We start from the raw sequence: 19,372 nt of genomic DNA on the forward strand, positions 1-19,372 counted from the left end.
TGTTTTCATTCAAAAAATTAGTATGTATACTTTTAAAATCAAATAGTACTAATCATACCACCCATTTTCCTTTTTTGTCTTGACTACTACAAAGCCCAGAAATAAATGTAAAATAAGGCTCAATCTTAGTACATAAGCTTAAATTGGGGGCATATTTTTTCCATTAAAAAATTTCTAAATCTAGCAATGATATTTTCCTCAAGCCTTTTACTGTAAGCCATCTCAGATCCTCTTTTGGAAGTTTTGGTGGGATAAATAATGAATAAGTATGCATTTCCTTTGTTTTGAGTCCTTAAGAACTATGCTTGTTGTTAGTAAGCATCAGGTTCCTGCTATGGGCAACCAAGCTCCAGAATTCTACAGAAACCAAGAAGTGTGTGAAATGACTGGAGGCCTGAAGGGTCTTGAATCTAGCTGTGGGGCTCCAGTATTGTAGAGATAAATAACATCAGGTAGCATATTGTAAAGTGATTTCAAAGACCTATTTTATCCTAAGAATCTATAAGTCTATTAAATTAGTAATATGAACATTTGGTCAAAGCATATTCTGTTTTGAGTTGGCTTAAATATTGATTTTTTTTTTTTTTTTTTTCTTTTTGCGGTATGCGGGCCTCTCACTGTTGTGGCCTCTCCCGTTGCGGAGCACAGGCTCCGGACGCGCAGGCCCAGCGGCCATGGCTCACGGGCCCAGCCGCTCCGCGGCATATGGGATCCTCCCAGACCGGGGCACGAACCCGTATCCCCTGCATCGGCAGGCGGACTCTCAACCACTGCGCCACCAGGGAGGCCCAAATATTGATATTTTGACTAACATTTTTCTGAAGGTGGTAAAGTTTTTGGTTAACTTTGTTTCTGAGTAAGTTTTCATAAAAGCAGTTTGTGTTCATGGTAGAAATTTGGAAAATCAGAAAAGTATAAAGGAACAAATTAAAATCATCCATAATCATGCCTTGGTTTCATGTTGTATAATGTAACACAATATATATAATTTAGTGTCTGGCTTTTTTTTTTTCTTTTCTTTTTTTGCAGTACGCGGGCCTCTCACTGTTGTGGCCTCTCCCATTGTGGAGCACAGGCTCCGGACGCGCAGGCTCAGCGGCCATGGCTCACGGGCCCAGCCGCTCCGCAGCATGTGGGATCTTCCCGAACCGGGGCACGAACCCGTGTCCCCTGCATTGGCAGGCGGACTCTCAACCACTGCGCCACCAGGGAAGCCCTAGTGTCTGGCTTTTTTCACTTAACAATATGTAGTAAGAATTCCTAGATACTAGATATTCTTCAATAACAAGATTTGTAGTGTGAAAATTTCATTGAATGATTTGCTCAGTCATTACCCTATCATTGATTTACATCGTTTCCAACCTAGTTTTCTCTGTTTAATATAATATTGTGATCTACGTTCGTCATAATAGTGATCATAGCATTTAGGAAGCACTTGCTATAATGTATGCCAAGCACTGTGCTAAGTATACTTCACATGAATGATCTTATTTAGTCTCTAATATTCCTGTGAAGTAAGAACTCTTGTAAGATGATATAAACAAGGCTTAGCAGTTAATTAAAGTGTCCATAGCAAGGAAGAGGATTTAACACAATCTGATATAAGCAAATATTCCAACTTGGTTTTTATTAATAAGTAAATCCGACTGTTCAAAGATTCCAATTGCCTATTAAAATGTGCAGCTATTGGCCCTAAATTAAGAAATCTATGAGATTCTTCTCCATTCCCTTCCTCCTTCTTTATAATTTTTTAAAGGAAGAAAGTCTCTAATGAATAGTGTTTTTTTTTAGTTTAGTAATTGTTATTGCACCATGATAAAATAATGTGTGTTCTTTTTATATTCCTTAGTTTTTCTCTTTTTGTAGAGATATAATCAAAATAATACATTATGTACAACGATATATTTGTATATTCTGTGAAATGATCACCACAATAAATCTAATTAACATCCATCACCACACATAGTTATGTTTTTTTTTTCTTGTGATGAGAACTTTTATAGTTCTTATTTTGCGGTCTATGGAAGATAGTATGAACATAAGCTCCAGAAATGAGCCTTTCATTTTTATTAGAGGACATTAAAACCATTGTTATTAAGAGAAAAAAAGGGGAGGGGGCAAAAATTCTGAATTTTACCATAGGTGGACATGTGCAATGTTCATATATTCTCATATACCTGAAGAAAAGGAACTGAATTAAACTAGCTAGTTGAGGCCCTGCTCCACCCGCACTGTTTTAATGAATAGATAAGGATGATTTGCAATCTGCACATCATTTGATGGCATAGAAAATAAGGGTTCTAAAGTGATTAATGATGGTCGAAATGGTTTCATTTCTTAAGTAGTCCAAACTATCACTGTGGCTTAATACACCCTTTTGAAATAGCGCCAAACCGGCTCTGAACTTGAACAAAGTCTCAATTAGAGAACTCATAATTAAATGAAGCTTTAGAGTGTTAGTGATTCTAAAAATAGACCAAATCTTGTTTAAACCTGATTAATTTGTGAACATCCTGGAGCTAACATCTATTTACCTGGGCACCCACCAAACCCTAGGTGTTAACAAATGAAGAATTAAAGCCTTGAGAAATGAAAGAATAAAGGAAGGACCCAAACAGGTGCTTTCTTCAGAGCCTAACCAAAGACGTCTAGGGAGAAACGACCTTTGCTTTTCTAGACAAGAGGCCTCCAGCTGCCCCCCATCCTACACTGAGGGCGCGTCTCAGCCCATCAGCGGGTAGGGCAGCCGCCGTCCATAGTCTTAGCGTCTTCCAGCCCCAGGCCCAACCCGGAGTCTCACTGACTTTGGGCACCCTCGCTTTCGACCACCAGCAGAACCACCAGCAGCGGGAGGAACGGCGGCATCGCGCGGGGTGCCCGGGACTCCCGGGGTCGGAGGGAGGGCGCCTGGGCTGCAGGCGGGCGGAGGGCGCGGCTGGGGCTGGGCGGCGCGCGTACCTAGCAACCGCGTGCTCACGTCAAGGTTTGTTTCACAATCACCCGGGTGTTTCTGGCCGGGGCTCCGGGCAGCCGCAGGGGAGCCTGGAGACCGCGCGGGGCGGCTGTGGCCCAGGGCACCTCCCTCCCGGCTTCCCGAACCCCGCCGCGTCCAATCGCCCCGCGGTCCACGAGTCCATCTCCCAGAGCGGGGCCGAGCGGAAAAGCGAGCAATGGCGGCTAACCTGAGGAAACTGGTCTCCAACGGATCTTTAAGATCGATGCAGGACCAGCTAGAGTCCTGGCTGAGGGAGTACAACGTGAGTCAGGGTGGGAGACCCCCGGGGCTCGCCCCTCTCTCTAGTTGCTCGCACGACCCTCGGCGGGGGGCTTCTTAGGACTGGTCTCCGGGTGGCCGCTTTGCCAAGTCTCGCAGTTCTGATGCCTAACTGGGGCCCAGCGTCGGACCTGCATCGCCGGGAAGGAAGGAAGGTGCGGGTTCCCCTTTCTTCGCGCGGAGCGCGGGACTCGGAATCTGGGAAGAGAGCACGCATTTTACCCAGCGGTAGACAAGGACGCTGGCGGCCCTAGCAACGCGAAAGCCCTGCGAGCCGCCGGGGTCTGGTCAAGCCTGCCACTCTCTCTCCTATCCCCTCCGCCAGCAGTCTACCCTCATACCCCGACTCGAATTATTATTATTATTATTATTTTACTACATCCCTCCTCTTGCCTTTCCTCAAGTCTCCCACCCTGGGGATGACTTGTGGTTGTATCAGAATGGATTTTTATAAAAATACACGCAGGAGTTAGTACCCAGAAATCAGTGAAACGGGCAGTTGTTAACGTTGCGCGTTTCACTTGTGTGCTGGTCAGCATGGCAAGTAAGGCACAGTTTCAACACCAGGGCAGATTTCAGAAGGCCTGTTGCCAAGGCATGTGTAAGCCCATATTCTCTCATCAAACCCAGAAGGGTTCTTCAAATCTCCTTAATCCCCAACCCCACTCCAGCTCCAGTTAATCTCCACCACCCAGAGAGTAGAACTCCAGTGCTGAATTTTGCTTCGGTTGGTCTGTCTTAAAAAGGGGAGTCCTATTTTCACACAGCAAGTAGAACAGGGAGGCAGAAAGAGCTGGGGACACGGAATCAGTCCCCCTAGCTTCTAGGTCTGGCTCTGCATAGAACTAGCTGAATCATTTGGGGCAACTTATTTAACCTCTGGTTCTCAGTACCTCCCCTGCTAAATGGGAGACTGGAATTAGATGATAGGTAAAGTTCCTTTTTAGATCTCAGATTTTTGAGTCTAGATCAGCTTGTTTCTGAAATTCTACCAGGAAAAATGCAACTGGTTGCTGTCACGAGTCCCTGGGCTTTCCTATCCATCCTCTAACCAGGGCTCCTGGGAGGAGGGGAGCTCAAATCATAGCTACAGCTTTCTGCTTAGCCCTCCTTTCTAGTGTTTACCCCCTTCGCGCACATTTAAAGAACCAGCAATGATTATTCCTTCTCCACCGAGATTGCAGGAAAACTAAAATTCACCTCTAGCACAAAGCCTTGGATTCCCCTTACCACCTACCTTTAAAAGTGGCCACTTGTTACCTAGTCTCAGAAGGTTGAGAATAACAAGTCCTATACATGTATTCACCCTTCTTAAAACTCCCTCTTACAAGAAAAAATGTTTTTCTTGCTTGTGGTCTAAATTAACTCAGAATATTAAAAAGTGTATTCAGTTTGTTACTAGACAACATTTAACACAAATGATACTAGTAGTGGCTGGACCAAGTTAAATGATTGCTTTGAAAATACCTGTAAGTGCTGAGAAATGCCAAAGTTTATTGCACTTTCCCTTCTCACTGACACTGGTGCATCCCATTCCTCTGTTCTCACTGAAGCCATTTTAATCTAGATTCTTCACCTGTCCCACCCCGCCCCCTAACACACACACACACACACACACACACACACACGAATAGTAGAGACTGCACTCTAAGAGATCAATGGCTTTCCAAATTTTGTGGCCATTCCCTGGGCAACATCATTTCTCCTCAACTCTTTGGCGTCTCTGTCACATTTGACTCTCGACACCCCTATTCTTCTAAGGCTCTAATAATTTGTCTCCTTGCCTCACCCACTCCCCTCTTGTAACTGTTCTTCAAGGGCCAGACTTTAGAAATCTTCTCTTCTACCTCCATTCCTGCTTCATCTCTTACTCCTATGCTGCTCATCTCATATCTATATTCAGGTCCTATTCTCATCTGAGCTCTCTCTTCTCCAGTTGTACATTGGAATTTTCAGTTGTGCTATTGTCATCTCAAAGTCAAATCAGTCTAAGACTGACCCTAGCCTCTCCCATGCCCCAAACACCAACTTCTTTCCTAACTTAATAGTCTTGATCATGACACACTCCACTTTCTTCTCACCAGCAGAATCTGTGGGTACCTGTTGTAAATTCATGCAGAACTCGATCACTTTCCACCACCCCTTGTCCACCTTTGGTCATCTTTTATTTGGATCATTAAAAAAATAACCCAAAGGGATTCTTCTAAATGTCAAGTCAGATCAAGTTACTCCTCTGGCAAAACTCTCCAAACTTCCTGTCTCAGAAAAAGAGTTCCTACAATGGCCATCAAGCTCCTATACAACTGTGGTCCTTTAAATTCTGTGATGTCATCTCTTACCTTCTCCCTTGCTCAACCACTCCAGCAATACTGGCAGTCTTAGAGCAAAGATGTCCAATAGAACATTCCATGATGACAGACATGTTCTGTGTCTATATCTATATCTATATCTATACCTATATCTGCACTATCCAACATGGTGGCCATTGGGCACTTGAAATCTGGCAAGTGCAAACTGAGGAACTGAATTTTTTTTTTTGCGGTACGCGGGCCTCTCAGTGTTGTGGCCTCTCCCGTTGCGGAGCACAGGCTCCGGACACGCAGGCTCAGCGGCCATGGCTTACGGGCCCAGCCGCTCCGTGGCATGTGGGACCTTCCTGGACCGGGGCACGAACCCGTGTCCCCTGCATCGGCAGGCGGACTCTCAACCACTGCGCCACCAGGGAAGCCTTCCAATCCAATTTTTATACAGCTGTACAGGAGATCGTTTTGGGGGGGCTCCTCATTTCCCCATACCAGTGATTCTGAACACAGGCAAAGCCCTATGCCCTGGGTCAGTGCTTTTAAAACTTACCCATAGAAATGAATGCATTTTACATCACGACATAGCACACATACACCCTTATATAACTGAAGTAAAGGTTCATAAATAATTCTTCTCTTTAGTAATTGTGATATACTCTGTTTTCTTTTTCATTACTTTTTTAGGGGGAGCCGGATGAGACTCACTAAATCAATATCACTCCCCATTAGGTTGTGGTCTTGGTTACACCTACAACTCATCTAGAAAACTTTTTAAGCTTTCTAATGCCCTGATCCCATACTAGAGCAATTAGAATTTTAAAGAATGGGAGCCCACAAGGCTCCTTGGGTGAAGTCTTTCCTGAATCTTCCTGGCTTCTTACCACTTCCTCCTTTGAGCCTCACCTCTGAATTCTGGACCTACCTTTATTATAGCAGGCAGTACTCGATTTTGCATTCATTTACATGTTTATTTGAGACTATAAATTCCTTGGGGGCACGAGACTATCTTGGGTGTCCTTGGCCTCCTCCATAAAGATTTGTTGAGAATATAAATGAATGAGTGAAGCAGAGAATAAACCATCTTCTTTGGCTTCCTCGTTCTTCATCCTTCTTTCTGGCTGTCCTCTTATTTCTTACTGCTCTTGCTTTGTTTTTCATTCACTGGCCCCTCTTCCTCAGCCCACTTCTGAAACAGTCAAATTGCCCTCTGCCCCGCCCTCAGCCCCCTCCCCACTCTCCCCTCTCGCCGGGGACCTCATCTGTACCCATGGTTTCCATTCTTCCTCTGCTGGAGGCTTCCAAATCCACACCTCTGACCCTCACCCCTTTTCTGAGATCCAGATGACTTTCCAACGGCTTTTGGTAAAGCCTCATGTTAGAGAGCTCGGCTCCAGTTCCAGAAGCTGCAAGGATGGGTTTAGGTTCCAGCTGAACCACCATGTCTTCCAAATTACTTAAGAGCTTTGTTTTCCTCATTAGTGAATTCGAGATGATGGATGGTGTCCAATTTGTAGGGTTGTTTTGAGGATTGAATGAAATGTTTAAACATGTATTTAAAGCTCTTAGCACAGTGCCTGGCTGGCAAAGAGTAGGTGCTCAGTAAAGGTTACATACTCTCACTGGACATCTCTATCTGAAGCTCCTTCAAACCCTTTAAACTGTCTGAAAACAGTATCTTCCCTCTCATACCTCTTACCTGTTTCCAAACATCCTGACTTCCTCCTCAGGTAATGCTAGAATCAGTGGGACCTTGCCTGATACAGATGTAATTTGGGGGCTGGGAAGGACTCTTAGGGGACCCTTGTCATTGCCACAGCTCTCAGCATCTCTCAGCCAGACAGCTACTACCGTCTCACAGGACTCGCTCTCTAATCCAAATTATCTAGTCTGTTCCTGCCAGAGTAATTCTTGTAAAATCAAAGCAAATATTCCACTTGCTCCATTAAACTTTTCAGTGATGGGATAAAGCCCAAAGCCCTTCACGTGGCAAATAAAGTCCTTCATTAGCTGGTCTCTGGACCCTGCATTCCCTTCTCCTGTATAGTATGCCTTACTGCTTCTTGCCTTGGTACCTGATGTTTTTCGTTTTGAAGTGTCCTAACCTCTTACCCTCACCCCTCACCAGAGTGTATCTTGCTCCCTCTACAGCTCATTGTCTTCCTAGAGCATTTAATAAACGCTAAGGGAATTATTTATCCTCTGTGTGTTTCCCATTCTCCATCCTGCTTCCCCAGCTGGTGAGCTCATTGACAGCAGGCAACTTTTTATTTTTTAATGTAGTTTTGTCTCCTGAGCTGCCAGCCCAAGGCTTACAAATTAAAGGAACTCAGTGATTTATGAATGAATGAGCTTTGGAATTAGGAGACAATATAATTAGTTCATAGTCTTGCTCTGTTTATCTTGTGGGAGTAATTGTTTGGTAGAATACTGTGACTCTATTGCAAGTTGAGTGTCTTATGCAATGCTTTGTGTTACAGCAGCATGTTTTGACATGTCTTGGGATCAGGAACTGTCTGACGTGGTATATTCTCTTCTGTTATTTAAGTCATGTGTACAAACTCATTTGAAAACATTGAGCCCCTACTTTGTATCAGGCATTGGGCATAGCACAGGAACATATAATAATAAAACTACAATAATGCTAATTATTACATACCTCCTCTACTCTGCACCTAAGTTAGCTGGTGAGATCAACCACCTTCTAAATATGAGTAAATGGAAGTTCATGTTTAAAATTTCCTTTCTAAGAGAAAAAGCTAGTAAGTGGAGAACTAGATCTGAACCATGGTCTGCCCTATTACTCAGTTCATGGCTCCAGTCAGTTCTGTGTAGTGACTCGCAGGTACCAACAGTTGAACATCTTTTGCCTTTAAGGTGCGGAACGTGCATTTTTTTGATTTAATTCTCTTAACACTCTGCAAGGCTTTATCCCATTTTCCTGGATGGGAAATGGGATCAGAGAGGTTAAATAACTTGTGCAGGATCACACAGGACTGTGGCAGGTAGCAGAGCTGAGGTACTCAGGTCTGCTTGACTCCCAAGCCCCTTCTCTGTCCACTTAGCACATGGCATGATCTAGCCAGAGGGCAAATGGCTGTAAGTGGGGAATTGAAGTTCACTGTGGTAAGTGCAGGAATAAAACAGCAAGGACAAGGAGCTGCTGGTTCAATGAGGAAGGAATGGAGAGAGCTGTTCAGGCTGTGGGTTCCATATGTTCTGATCATGTCAATATTATGCTAAGTCACTCACTTGCTCACTCATTTATCAAATATTTTGAGCCCTTCGATTTGCTATGGATACTAGTGATGATTGATACAAACATGAGAAAGACAAAGTCTTAAAAAAAAACTCATAGTCAAAACCAAACCAGGGAATTCCCTGGCAGTCCTGTGGTTAGGATTCCGCACTTCCACTACAGGGGGCCCAAGTTCGATCCCTGGTCGGGGAACTAAGATCCCCCAAACCGTGCAGCATGGCCAAACAATAAACAAACAAAAGAACCCCAACCCAAACCAAACCCAAACAAAAAAACTTAGTCTTGTAAGGAGAAGGGGATAGGAAGATGAGACAGAAGAAGAAATGGCCATAACAGAAATCAGTGTTACAACAGAGCTAGTCCCCAGGTACTGTTAACCAGACATGGATGGTAAACCAGCAGCTTCCTCTCAGTTACAACGAGTCCATTCCATCTTGACTGCTTACCAGGCCTCCTGGGCCCTCCAGGATCTGTCCTGCCAACGTCTCTGACCACCTGTCCTCTGCCACATGTACCTACTTCTGGTTCAAGTTTGCCAGGCTTCTTCCTGCCCTTGGGCCTTTGCCCTTGCTGTTCCCACAGCCCGGCCTGCTCTTTCCCTGGTGCTCCGCATCCGGAACTTAGCTCCAGTGTCTCGTCCTCAGAGAGGCCTCCCTGAGTGCCCTCCTCATTCACACTTTGTCACATCATCCAGTCCTTCTCCTCTTCCTCCCGGCACGAATCATGATCCAAAAGTCACTATAGTTTAGTAGTTAAGAGCACGGGCTCTGAAACCAGGTCTCAGTTCTGGCATTTTACTAAAGTAACCTTGGCCATGTTGTTTAACCTCTCTGGGTCTCAGTTTTCTCATCTGAAAATGGGGATGATGACAAAGGCCCTCCTAATCTCCTAGAGTACTAGAGTGGGGTTAACTGAGTTTACGTATGTAAAGCATTAACAGTGCTTGGCACTTAGGGGGGATGTAATAAAGCCAAAGTGAGTGAATGGTCTCATTTTCATTCATCAACCCAATACATATTGAGTTTGAATACAGAGAGACAATAGAATGCAGGGCTGGGAATGCAACAGTGAACAGGCCAGGCATATCCTCTGTCCACAAGAGCTTACTGCCTGTCTGAACCATTTCCCTTGTTGACACAGATCTGCATTTTACTTCTAAACTTTTACCTAGAGGTCATCTGAATCTTTCCTCTTCATTCCAGTTTCTAGCTCCCACTTCCTGCCTCGGGATTCATAGTACCCAGAAGGTACCCCCTGCTAGTGCCTTATTATGGCTTGAGGTCACACATAAGTCTATGCATATTTGCACCCACACAAATTGTTGCTTGTAGTTGTGTTCATTCCTTTGGAGTTAGGATCAGTTAGAGGTTTGGCTAACGAGGAATTGGTGAAAGGTCACCAAGGAGATGAGAAAAGCAGAAAAAGAGCTGAGAGGTCTACCTCTTAGCTTCTTCTTTCTGGGGACAGACTTTCCCCAAGTCTGCCTAATTTGTTCTCACCTAGATTTCACTTTGCCTTGGAAGCCTTCCCTGACTTTCTAAGACAATGGGCTCTTGAATAGACCTTGTGCTCATCCCTATATTAAGACTTTATTCCACTGCAGGGTAACTATCTACTCTCCTTTCTCTCCCACTTGTCTGGCTCACCATATGGCCTGGGCCATCTTTTTGGTCTTATTCTCCATTGTATCCTCAAACCAGCAATACCTTCTTATTGTTAGCAAGTAGTGCCCTTTATGCACGTATTGAACTTAGGTAGAGGGTAAGAACCAGTAAAGTGGGTAAATTAGGAGGCAGTGATTTATATTGTGTTACAAAAGGACTATTTACTTTTTTTTTTTTTACATCTTTATAGGAGTGTAATTGCTTTACAATGGTGTGTTAGTTTCTGCTTTATAACAAAGTGAATCAGTTATACATATACATATATCCCCATATCTCTTCCCTCTTGCGTCTCCCTCCCTCCCACCCTCCCTATCCCACCCCTCTAGGTGGTCACAAAGCATGGAGCTGATCTCCCTGTGCTATGCGGCTGCTTCCCACTAGCTATCTACCTTACGTTTGGTAGTGTATATATGTCCATGCCTCTCTCTCGCTTTGTCACAGCTTACCCTTCCCCCTCCCCATATCCTCAAGTCCATTCTCTAGTAGGTCTGTGTCTTTATTCCTGTCTTACTCCTAGGTTCTTCATGACATTTTTTAAAAGAAGTTTTTTCAGGATTCCATTGAGTAGGTAGTCAGGGTTATTGCTATAAAAACAACCCCCAAGTTTCAGTGGCTTAATGCCCACCAAAAAACTTTCTCAGTGATGTGACAGTTCAATTCAAGTGTTCAGTTAGCAACCTTCTAAATCCTGTGGCTCCACCATCCCTTATGCCCTTGGGGTCCTCTGCACTTGGCTAGTAGATGGTGGGGGGGGCGGGGGGGAGAGGAAGAAGACAATCATTAAGGACAATCACATTACTTCCCATCCCTAACAGGAACTGGTTTGCACAGCTGCACCGACCGCTAGGGAAGCTGGGGAAAGCAGTCTAGTGGGTGCCCAGGAGGAGAGAGAAGTGTGTTTTGTGAGCACACAGCAGTCTCTGCCCTGGGAGCATACCAGAGCCAGCTGGCCCTTGTGTAAAGTGAAGTGCTTGTCCACCTGCAGTGAGTCCCAGAAGAAGGAAATTGCACTGATGTCTACTGTTATGGCTTTGCAGACGAACTCATGTGATCAAAATCTAAATCATTGCCTCGAACTCATTGAACAAGTCGCCAAAGTGCAGGGACAACTCTTTGGGATCTTCACTACAGCAGCCCAAGAAGGTGAGAATGGCCCATGCATCCCCGTCTTTGCTTTCTTTTCTTTGTCCCTTCTCTGTGCTCTCTGACTGGGTTGCTGTGGTTGGATTTCTCTCACTGACCTGATTTGTGGATTCTTCTAGGAGGACATTATGATGGTGTGGAAACAATCAAATCGCGCCTTTTGCCTTGGCTGGAGGCCTTCTTTACTGCCGCTTCCCTAGGAAAACCTGTCGACAGCAAGGTCCCCTCTCTACAGGTAGGGATGCTAAAGGATCTTCCTAGGTGTTCAGCACCTGATCAGGCTCTGGGGACTCAAACGTATGTAAGATATGGTTTTTACCTAGTGAGGGGCTCAACTCTAGTTAGTGAATTGAGACATGGGTCGAAAAGGTGAGTTTCTATATACAGTAATACGTGGCATAATGGATTGAGCTTTCTCCTAAGACAGATCGGCGTTAAAATCTCAGCCTTGGGCTTCCCTGGTGGTGCAGTGGTTGAGAGTCCGCCTGCAGATGCAGGGGACGCGGGTTCGTGCCCCGGTCCGGGAGGATCCCACATGCCGCGGAGCGGCTAGGCCCGTGAGCGATGGCCGCTGAGCCTGCGCGTCCGGAGCCTGTGCTCCGCAACGGGAGAGGCCACAACAGTGAGAGGCCCGTGTACAAAAAAAAAAAAAAAAAAAAAAACTCAGCCTTGCCTACTTACTGGTGGTATGGCTTCAGGCAACTCAATAAGCCCCTGCTTCCTCAGCTGTGAAAAGATCCTGGTGATGATCTGCATCTGGGACATTGCTGGGCCCACACTAGGCACTAAATAGTAACTTTTAAACAAGTTGGCCACCCAGACAGGGTACCACCAGGCGGGGTCAGAAGAGAAAGAGATCATTAGATGGGGGAAAGCTCAGTATTCTGAAAGAGTAAAATAAAACTAATTGGAAACTTCCACGATAAGAAGAAAACTCAATTCTGGTAGATTGATCATGAGTGTCATCATTTGTGGTTGATATTGGTGGTTTCCATGCAACAGTGGCAGTGTTTTAACAGTTGAGGACCAGACTGGAAAGAGAACGCATACTTTCCTTAAGGCGCTGGTATCATTATGTCTGGATAGGCAAAAAACATTTGTAACCTTGATTTTAAATGTTTATATGGATTTACATAAATTCCTTTCAAAAACTGAACTATTTAGAGCAAGCAGTTCTAAGCAAGAGGGCCTTATGAGGTAGTGGCCAAAGGATTCCTGCTTAGAGATCACTGGGCAGAATCCTAGTCTATCTTCTATGGTCCTGGGTAGGTTGTCCAACCTTTTAGGTCTCAGTTTCCTCATCTGTTATATGGAAACAATGCTTTTGCTGACAGGGTCACTGTGAGAGTTAAACGTGATAAACCTGCGAAACAACTTACATATAGTAAGGGCTCTGGAGACATCAGTTGTTATTAAACAAATTTTTTTATGTGGGAATTTTCATATGCCTCTTAGATTTTTACCCCCTGTGCATGTTTTACCCCCTGTGGAAGTTTCCCTCTTTGGGTATAAAGATGTAGGATGATATTTCACTGTCTTTTTAAAAAATCTGAGGTATCATTTACCTGTAGCGAAAACCATAGATTGGTGAATTTTGACAAATCGATATATTCTTGCAAGTCACACCACTATTGAGATATAAAACATTTCCATCACTTCAGAGCATTCCCTTGTGCCACTTCCAATTCCCCTCCTTCCACCCTCAGGGCAACCACTCTTCTGATTTTTATCACTCTCCATTAATCTTGCCTGCATGGGAAATTCATGAAGATGAAACTATACATTACATGCCCTTTTGTACTTGACTTCTTTTTTCCAGTGTAATGTTTTTGCAATCTGCCCATGTGGTTTCATGTATTCAGACTCTGTTTTGATTTGTGTACCATTCCAGGTCACGTTTGATGAAGACGGACATAAAGAGTTTGACGCTTGGGATCGTGACATACAACAATTAGATGGTGATTTGAATGCAACTCGTAATCAACTCAACCAGGTTCAAGACAAGTAAGAGGAATGCAAGTTATTTTCTTCCAAAAAGAATTGCTTATTCTTAACTTAATTTTTAAGTTTGAAAGGAGAATACTGGCTCATGTAAAATGTAGACATTTGCAAATAAGTCATATGATGTGTGTATGTATGTGTGTGTGTGTCTCTGTGTGTATGAGTTGGGAGGCAGTGTCTTTGAATTTGGGGACAGGATTCCTATATTACATTATGATCCCTAAGACCCTGGTCCCCTTGGCTTCATTCCTGGGGCTCCTTTTCCATAGGCCCACTATCAGTCCATATGTATGAAAGAGAAAGATTGTTGCATGAAAATCTAACTTTGGGGAGGAAAATAAGAAAAGAGGCAGAAGAGGAAGGGTTAAAGAGAGTGAAAGATCAGGTAAAGAGAAAGAGAGAAAAAGTAAGATGAAGCAGCCTGCATCTATCTGTCTGTCAGTTAGGGGTTATACACGCCTAACTGAGAACCGTTCAAGATTTTGGAATAACTTTTAGATATAAAAATGTATTTTTAAAACGTTAAGCAATGTCTGGCAGTAACAGATCTCAGATGTACGCTGTGTGCAAAGCCAGGGTAGCAAGTTCAAGGAATCACTGCAAAGAAAATTGCAAACTTTGGGTTGTACTTGAGGGAGATAGATAGACAAATGTGATGCAACTGCTTTTAACATATCTAATAAAAATCCATCAGTAAGGTGTTTCTCCTACTGCAGCATTGCTCCATGGCTGACATGTAGAGGATAGCAAGGGATTCTTTTGTCACTAGTTAAGGCTTGTGATGGAATAGGGTATGGCATTCTGCCGTGTTCTCTGATTAGATTTCCTTCTAAGGAAAACATCTCTATTGATTGATTTAATTTTGTCCGATTATAAAAATAATACACATTTCCTTTGTCAAAATGCATATAACAAATAAAAGTATAAAGATGAAAATCAACTGTTAGTTCATGCCTGTTAACATTTTGGCATATTTTACTCCAGACATTTTTCCTTTCTCACACACACACACACACACACACGGACACACACACACACACACACACAGGGTTACCCCTACACACTCCCGTTCATTTTTCCAACTGGAACCACTGTCAGTGTGTAGTTTTACAGCTGCAGCAGTCAAAATTTACAAATGAAATGTGCAAAATGCATAATTCCTCTGAACTCGTATGACTTATTTCAACTAACGTCAACTGATTTGGAGAGGGGTAAGAAGGAACCTTAAATCTGCCACTTCTTTTCTGGTTTATCGTAGTTCCTTTTGTGTAAATATTCAGTTAATGCCAAGTTCTGTTCGGGGCTGTGTTTGTCCTTTCAAGGGGTCTCATTGCCCTCCTCCTTCCTTAGACAGGCGTCTAGGGGTGAAGGGCGGTTTCCGGGCTCTCCTGGTGATGGAGGAGAGGGGCTTTTGGTCTTGTACTGCCCTCTGGGTTCTTGCTGCCTTGGTTCTACCTGGGCACTGGAGTCTCGTGCTGATGGGCGCTGAGTTGTGGCTCATCTGGTTAAGTTTCCTCAGGCATTCGCTGGCCCCTGCTGATGCCTCCATTTGCCTCTGGTTGTGAGGCAAAGCTTCACGACTTTGCTGATTCTTGTCTTCAGTCAGAATCCGTAGGAGCCAGGAATTCCTACCTGCCTCTCTTGTCACTATGGCTGTGTAGTTACCCATCAGGGGCATCATGGACCAAAAACTATGACTGCACGCTTTTTTTAAAAAAGCTTTTTATTTGGAAATAATTTCAAATACAGAAAATTTGCAAGAATAGTACTAAGAACACCCATATACCCTTTCATATGCCCCTTGTCCTGTTTGCTTTATCATTTTAAAATTAATTAATTAAATTTATTTATTTTTGGCTGCGTTGGGTCTTTGTTGCTGCATGCAGGCTTTCTCTAGTTGCAGCAAGCGGGGGCTACTCTTCGTTGCGGTGTGTGTGCTTTTCATTGTGGTGGCTTCTCTTGTTGAGGAGCACGGGGTCTAGGCATGCAGGCTTTAGTAGTTGTGGCACACGGGCTCAGTAGTTGTGGCACATGGGCTTAGTTGCTCCGCGGCATGTGCGATCTTCCCAGACCAGGGCTCGAGCCTGTTTCCCCTGCAATGGGGAAACTGTGCCATCAGGTAAGTCCCTGCTTTATCATTTGTATGTATACTCTCCCTATCTGTATACACACTGCCCTCCGCCATTTGAAAGTTGCATACAGGAAGGTGCTTTTCCCTTTTGCTTTTCCCTATTTTTGTTTTGGTTTGTTTTTTTAACCCACGTGTGGTTCATGTTTCATTTTTTTTTTTTTTTTTTTCGTACGCGGGCCTCTCACTGTTGTGGCCTCTCCCGTTGCGGAGCACAGGCTCCGGATGCGCAGGCTCAGCGGCCATGGCTCACGGGCCCAGCCGCTCCGCGGCATATGGGATCCTCCCAGACCGGGGCACGAACCCGTATCCCCTGCATCAGCAGGCGGACTCTCAACCACTGCGCCACCAGGGAGGCCCCATGTTTCATTTTTTAAGGCATCAGAAATGATGGAGGCTGTCCCCATACTCTATGGTAGCCAGCTCTCTCCTCCACTACTCTGCTTACCTGTCTCTAAATCCAGGGTGATACCTAATGTGGAATGAGAGGCCCACCCCAGGAGGTTCCCATGTCTAACACTGTGGAGACCAGTTTAGCTGTGACTCAGTTCCAAAGGTGCAAATTCCAACAGAGTGCTGAATGGGGACAGGTCTGCTCAGGTTTGACGAGCCCTAGACAAGGGAAGACTGCTGGATTTTATTTTGGGACTCTGGTTAGAAATCTCACCTGTCCTCATTTCCTATATCCAATCTATTAGAACATACAGTGGAATCTACCTCCTAAACATCTCCCACACACGTCCCTTACTATTCTACTACCACTGCCCTCGTTCAAGTCACTGTTACCTTTTGCCTCAGCCAGTTGCCTTCCAACTGGCTTCCCTGGGTCCATTTTTGCTGTACTACAATTCATGTTCCACACAGCACATATAGATATACTTTTATTGTAGCAAGTCACCCCCTGGCTTAAAAGCTGTTAGTTGCTTCTTTTTGTACTTAGAAAAAAATTCTAAATTCCTTCCCAGAGCTCTCCCAGCCCTGCGTGATCTGACCTTACCTCTTGCTCCACCCTCATCTCATGCCAGGTTCCCCTCACCTAGTCTTCTGTCTACTTCCTCACCTCGAGGCCTTTGCCTGTGCTTTTTCAGAGAAATGGAAGTCTTCTGCTGGCTCTTTGCATGGCTGGCTTTTTCTTGTCCTTTAGGTCTCAGCTTAAATGTGACTTTCTCAGAGTCTGTGACCACTATACATTGAATGGTCTTTTCTTTCCTCTCCCTCTCCTCTAATTCTCTTTCACAATCATCCAAGAATAGCACTTATTGCAAGTTGGAACTTTGAAAAATTTGTTTGAATGTTTATGATCCACTAGACTGGAAGCTCCAAAGGGTTACTGTCCTGTATCACTATTCTGACACTTGTATCTCCAGCATCTAGCATCGTACCTGGCACGTAGTAAATTCTCAGTAACTTGCTCAATGAATGAATAAATCCATAACAAAAAATAAATATGTTAGCCTGCTTAAAACAATGCTTGTCACATGAAGGTATCTCCTTTCTTCTCTCTATATATCATCCAAGGGGGCCAAGTTGGTATATGTATTTGCTTGTATATATATGTGATCACACATGTATGCCATGTCTCGAGAGAAAAAAACCCGATTACTGTTCACATTCTTGTTCCTTTCTTGGTCTATTTTCTTCTTTTAATTTTCCACAGTTTTCTCTTGATAAAAATGTTCATTTTCCCATATATACTTTAAAAAAATCTATAACATATTCACATTGAAATTAAATCACAGCAATTTCCTTACAATCACCAGCATCCCTATTGTGAAGTTATTGCTCCTCTGGTTTTATTTTAGACTTCAGACATTTCATTCATTCATTCAGTTTTTCAGTTTTTTAAAAAAATCTATGTGACAGGTACTGTTTTAGGAGCTGGGGATAAAGAGATGAATAAAATAAAATCTTTGCCTTCAAGTAGTTCAGTGTGTTTGTAATGAGATTACAGATGTGAACAAGTGTTGGAGGAGCTCAGGAGAAGGGAAGACAAATTTTTCTTGAGAGTCAGGTGTGGCCTTTGGAGAGGCACTCATTGGATGAGTGGGCGTTTGTTAGAGGAGAAGGGGATGAGATGGAATTTGGGGAAACTCACACCACCTCCTGCATTGTCTCATCGGATCTGTGCCGACTTGATAGGGATCCTGCTGTCCCATTATTTCTCAGTCTGCCTCACTGTGTAGGGGAGGCCAGTGTTTGACCTTCCATGCTTCCCATCCAAGTGTAGGGAGGAAGACTGGTGTGAGTTTGGATAGCAGTTGCAATCTCTTAGCTTCAGAACTACTGTGATGAAAGATACTTGGTGTTCCAGGGATGCAAGGTCAGAGAAGTCCAAAAACCTTTGCCAATCCACAATCTCTCACTGTACTAGGACAACCTCATTGAGAACCATTGGTCTTCATCCAATGGCATCCATCACATTCTCATTTCCTAAAGATATAGTATGATTTATTATGATTTGTCTACAATGAGGAGAGTCCTTGAAACTAACAAGGACTAAGCTAGGTTGAAAACTCAGGAAAACTGTGCTCAATTAGTGGTGGAAGTCAGAGGCAGGAAGATACGAAGTACTTGGTAGTCTAGTGTAATTGTGGAGGACTTTTCTATAGGCGGGCAAATAATTTTTCTATATTTAGTAAATCTGGGAAAATTAAGTCAAATGCAACTCTACAGTGCAAAGTAATATGAATAGGTATTAGTATATTACAGAAAAATGGAGATTTTATAGAGAAGCAACCTGGGGATTCTTTGTAATTAGAGCAGATGAATTAGGAGGGTAAGAAGGAGAAACTGAACAAGTTTGTCTTTTACATTCTAATACCAGTAATTATTACATAGCCTTTTAGAGGTAGTAGCTCTGTAATTTCTTTGTGTTTGACATCGAGGAAAGATGCTAGCATGTTTTTGCATACTAGTGTACCATAATATTTGTAATATCATCTAATTGAATGCAGATGTCTTATAATTTGATGTTTATATTGAATTTATATCATACGGCGAAAATTCCCAAGAGAACCTATGCCTTGATTTAGAAAGTCTGCCAATTTTGGAAAATCTGTCTTTAGTTACTGATTTCTCTTACACTATGGCTGAAACTGAAAAGACTCTTGAAGAAACCAAGAACAGATCGGCCATATCCCTTCTGACTGCAGAGGAGGAAATAAATCAGCTAAGAAAGCAGTAAGAAAAAACAATGACAGGATTATTGCAGGCTGCTGATTAACCTTTGAATTTAGCTTTTTTGGTGCTCCATTACAATATGAAAGAATCTGTCCATAAAGAGGAAAGGCAGCAATGTTTTTATTAATGTTTTATATATTTTTCTTACTACAAAACAATACTTATGCACTATAGAAAATCTTCAAAGTACAACATAGTAGAAAGGAACCTTAGCCCTCATAATTCCAGAGCCAGTTACTGTCACCATTTGCTATTTCTTCCAATTAGTACATTAAAAATAAAGTTAAGACAACAAAATGTGAGTATACAATTGTGGACCCCATTTTTTCATTTAACATTATTTTTCTCTATTATTAAGAAAAAATAAAGCAGAGCTTAGTCTTAAATAGGTACATAATATTTCCTCATTTGGGTATTTCCCTA

At 43.4% G+C, this 19,372-nt stretch overlaps 1 protein-coding gene across 1 annotated transcript in view; it reads left to right on the forward strand.

The window, feature by feature from the left end:
- Positions 1-3,170: 3,170 nt before the first annotated feature.
- The window catches only part of SPATA18 (spermatogenesis associated 18), a gene marked incomplete at its 5' end in the record, with an annotated part of 31,083 nt that continues 14,881 nt past the window's right edge, over positions 3,171-19,372 (forward strand). The window contains 5 exons of the mRNA XM_082610871.1: positions 3,171-3,257; positions 11,535-11,640; positions 11,760-11,875; positions 13,532-13,644; positions 18,854-18,949. Coding sequence (XP_082466997.1) covers positions 3,171-3,257; positions 11,535-11,640; positions 11,760-11,875; positions 13,532-13,644; positions 18,854-18,949 — 518 coding nt within the window. The remainder of the gene's footprint in view (positions 3,258-11,534; positions 11,641-11,759; positions 11,876-13,531; positions 13,645-18,853; positions 18,950-19,372) is intronic.

Source organism: Mesoplodon mirus (assembly GCF_964341445.2).
Source record: "Mesoplodon mirus genome assembly, chromosome: 2".
Classification (NCBI taxonomy): domain Eukaryota; kingdom Metazoa; phylum Chordata; class Mammalia; order Artiodactyla; family Ziphiidae; genus Mesoplodon; species Mesoplodon mirus.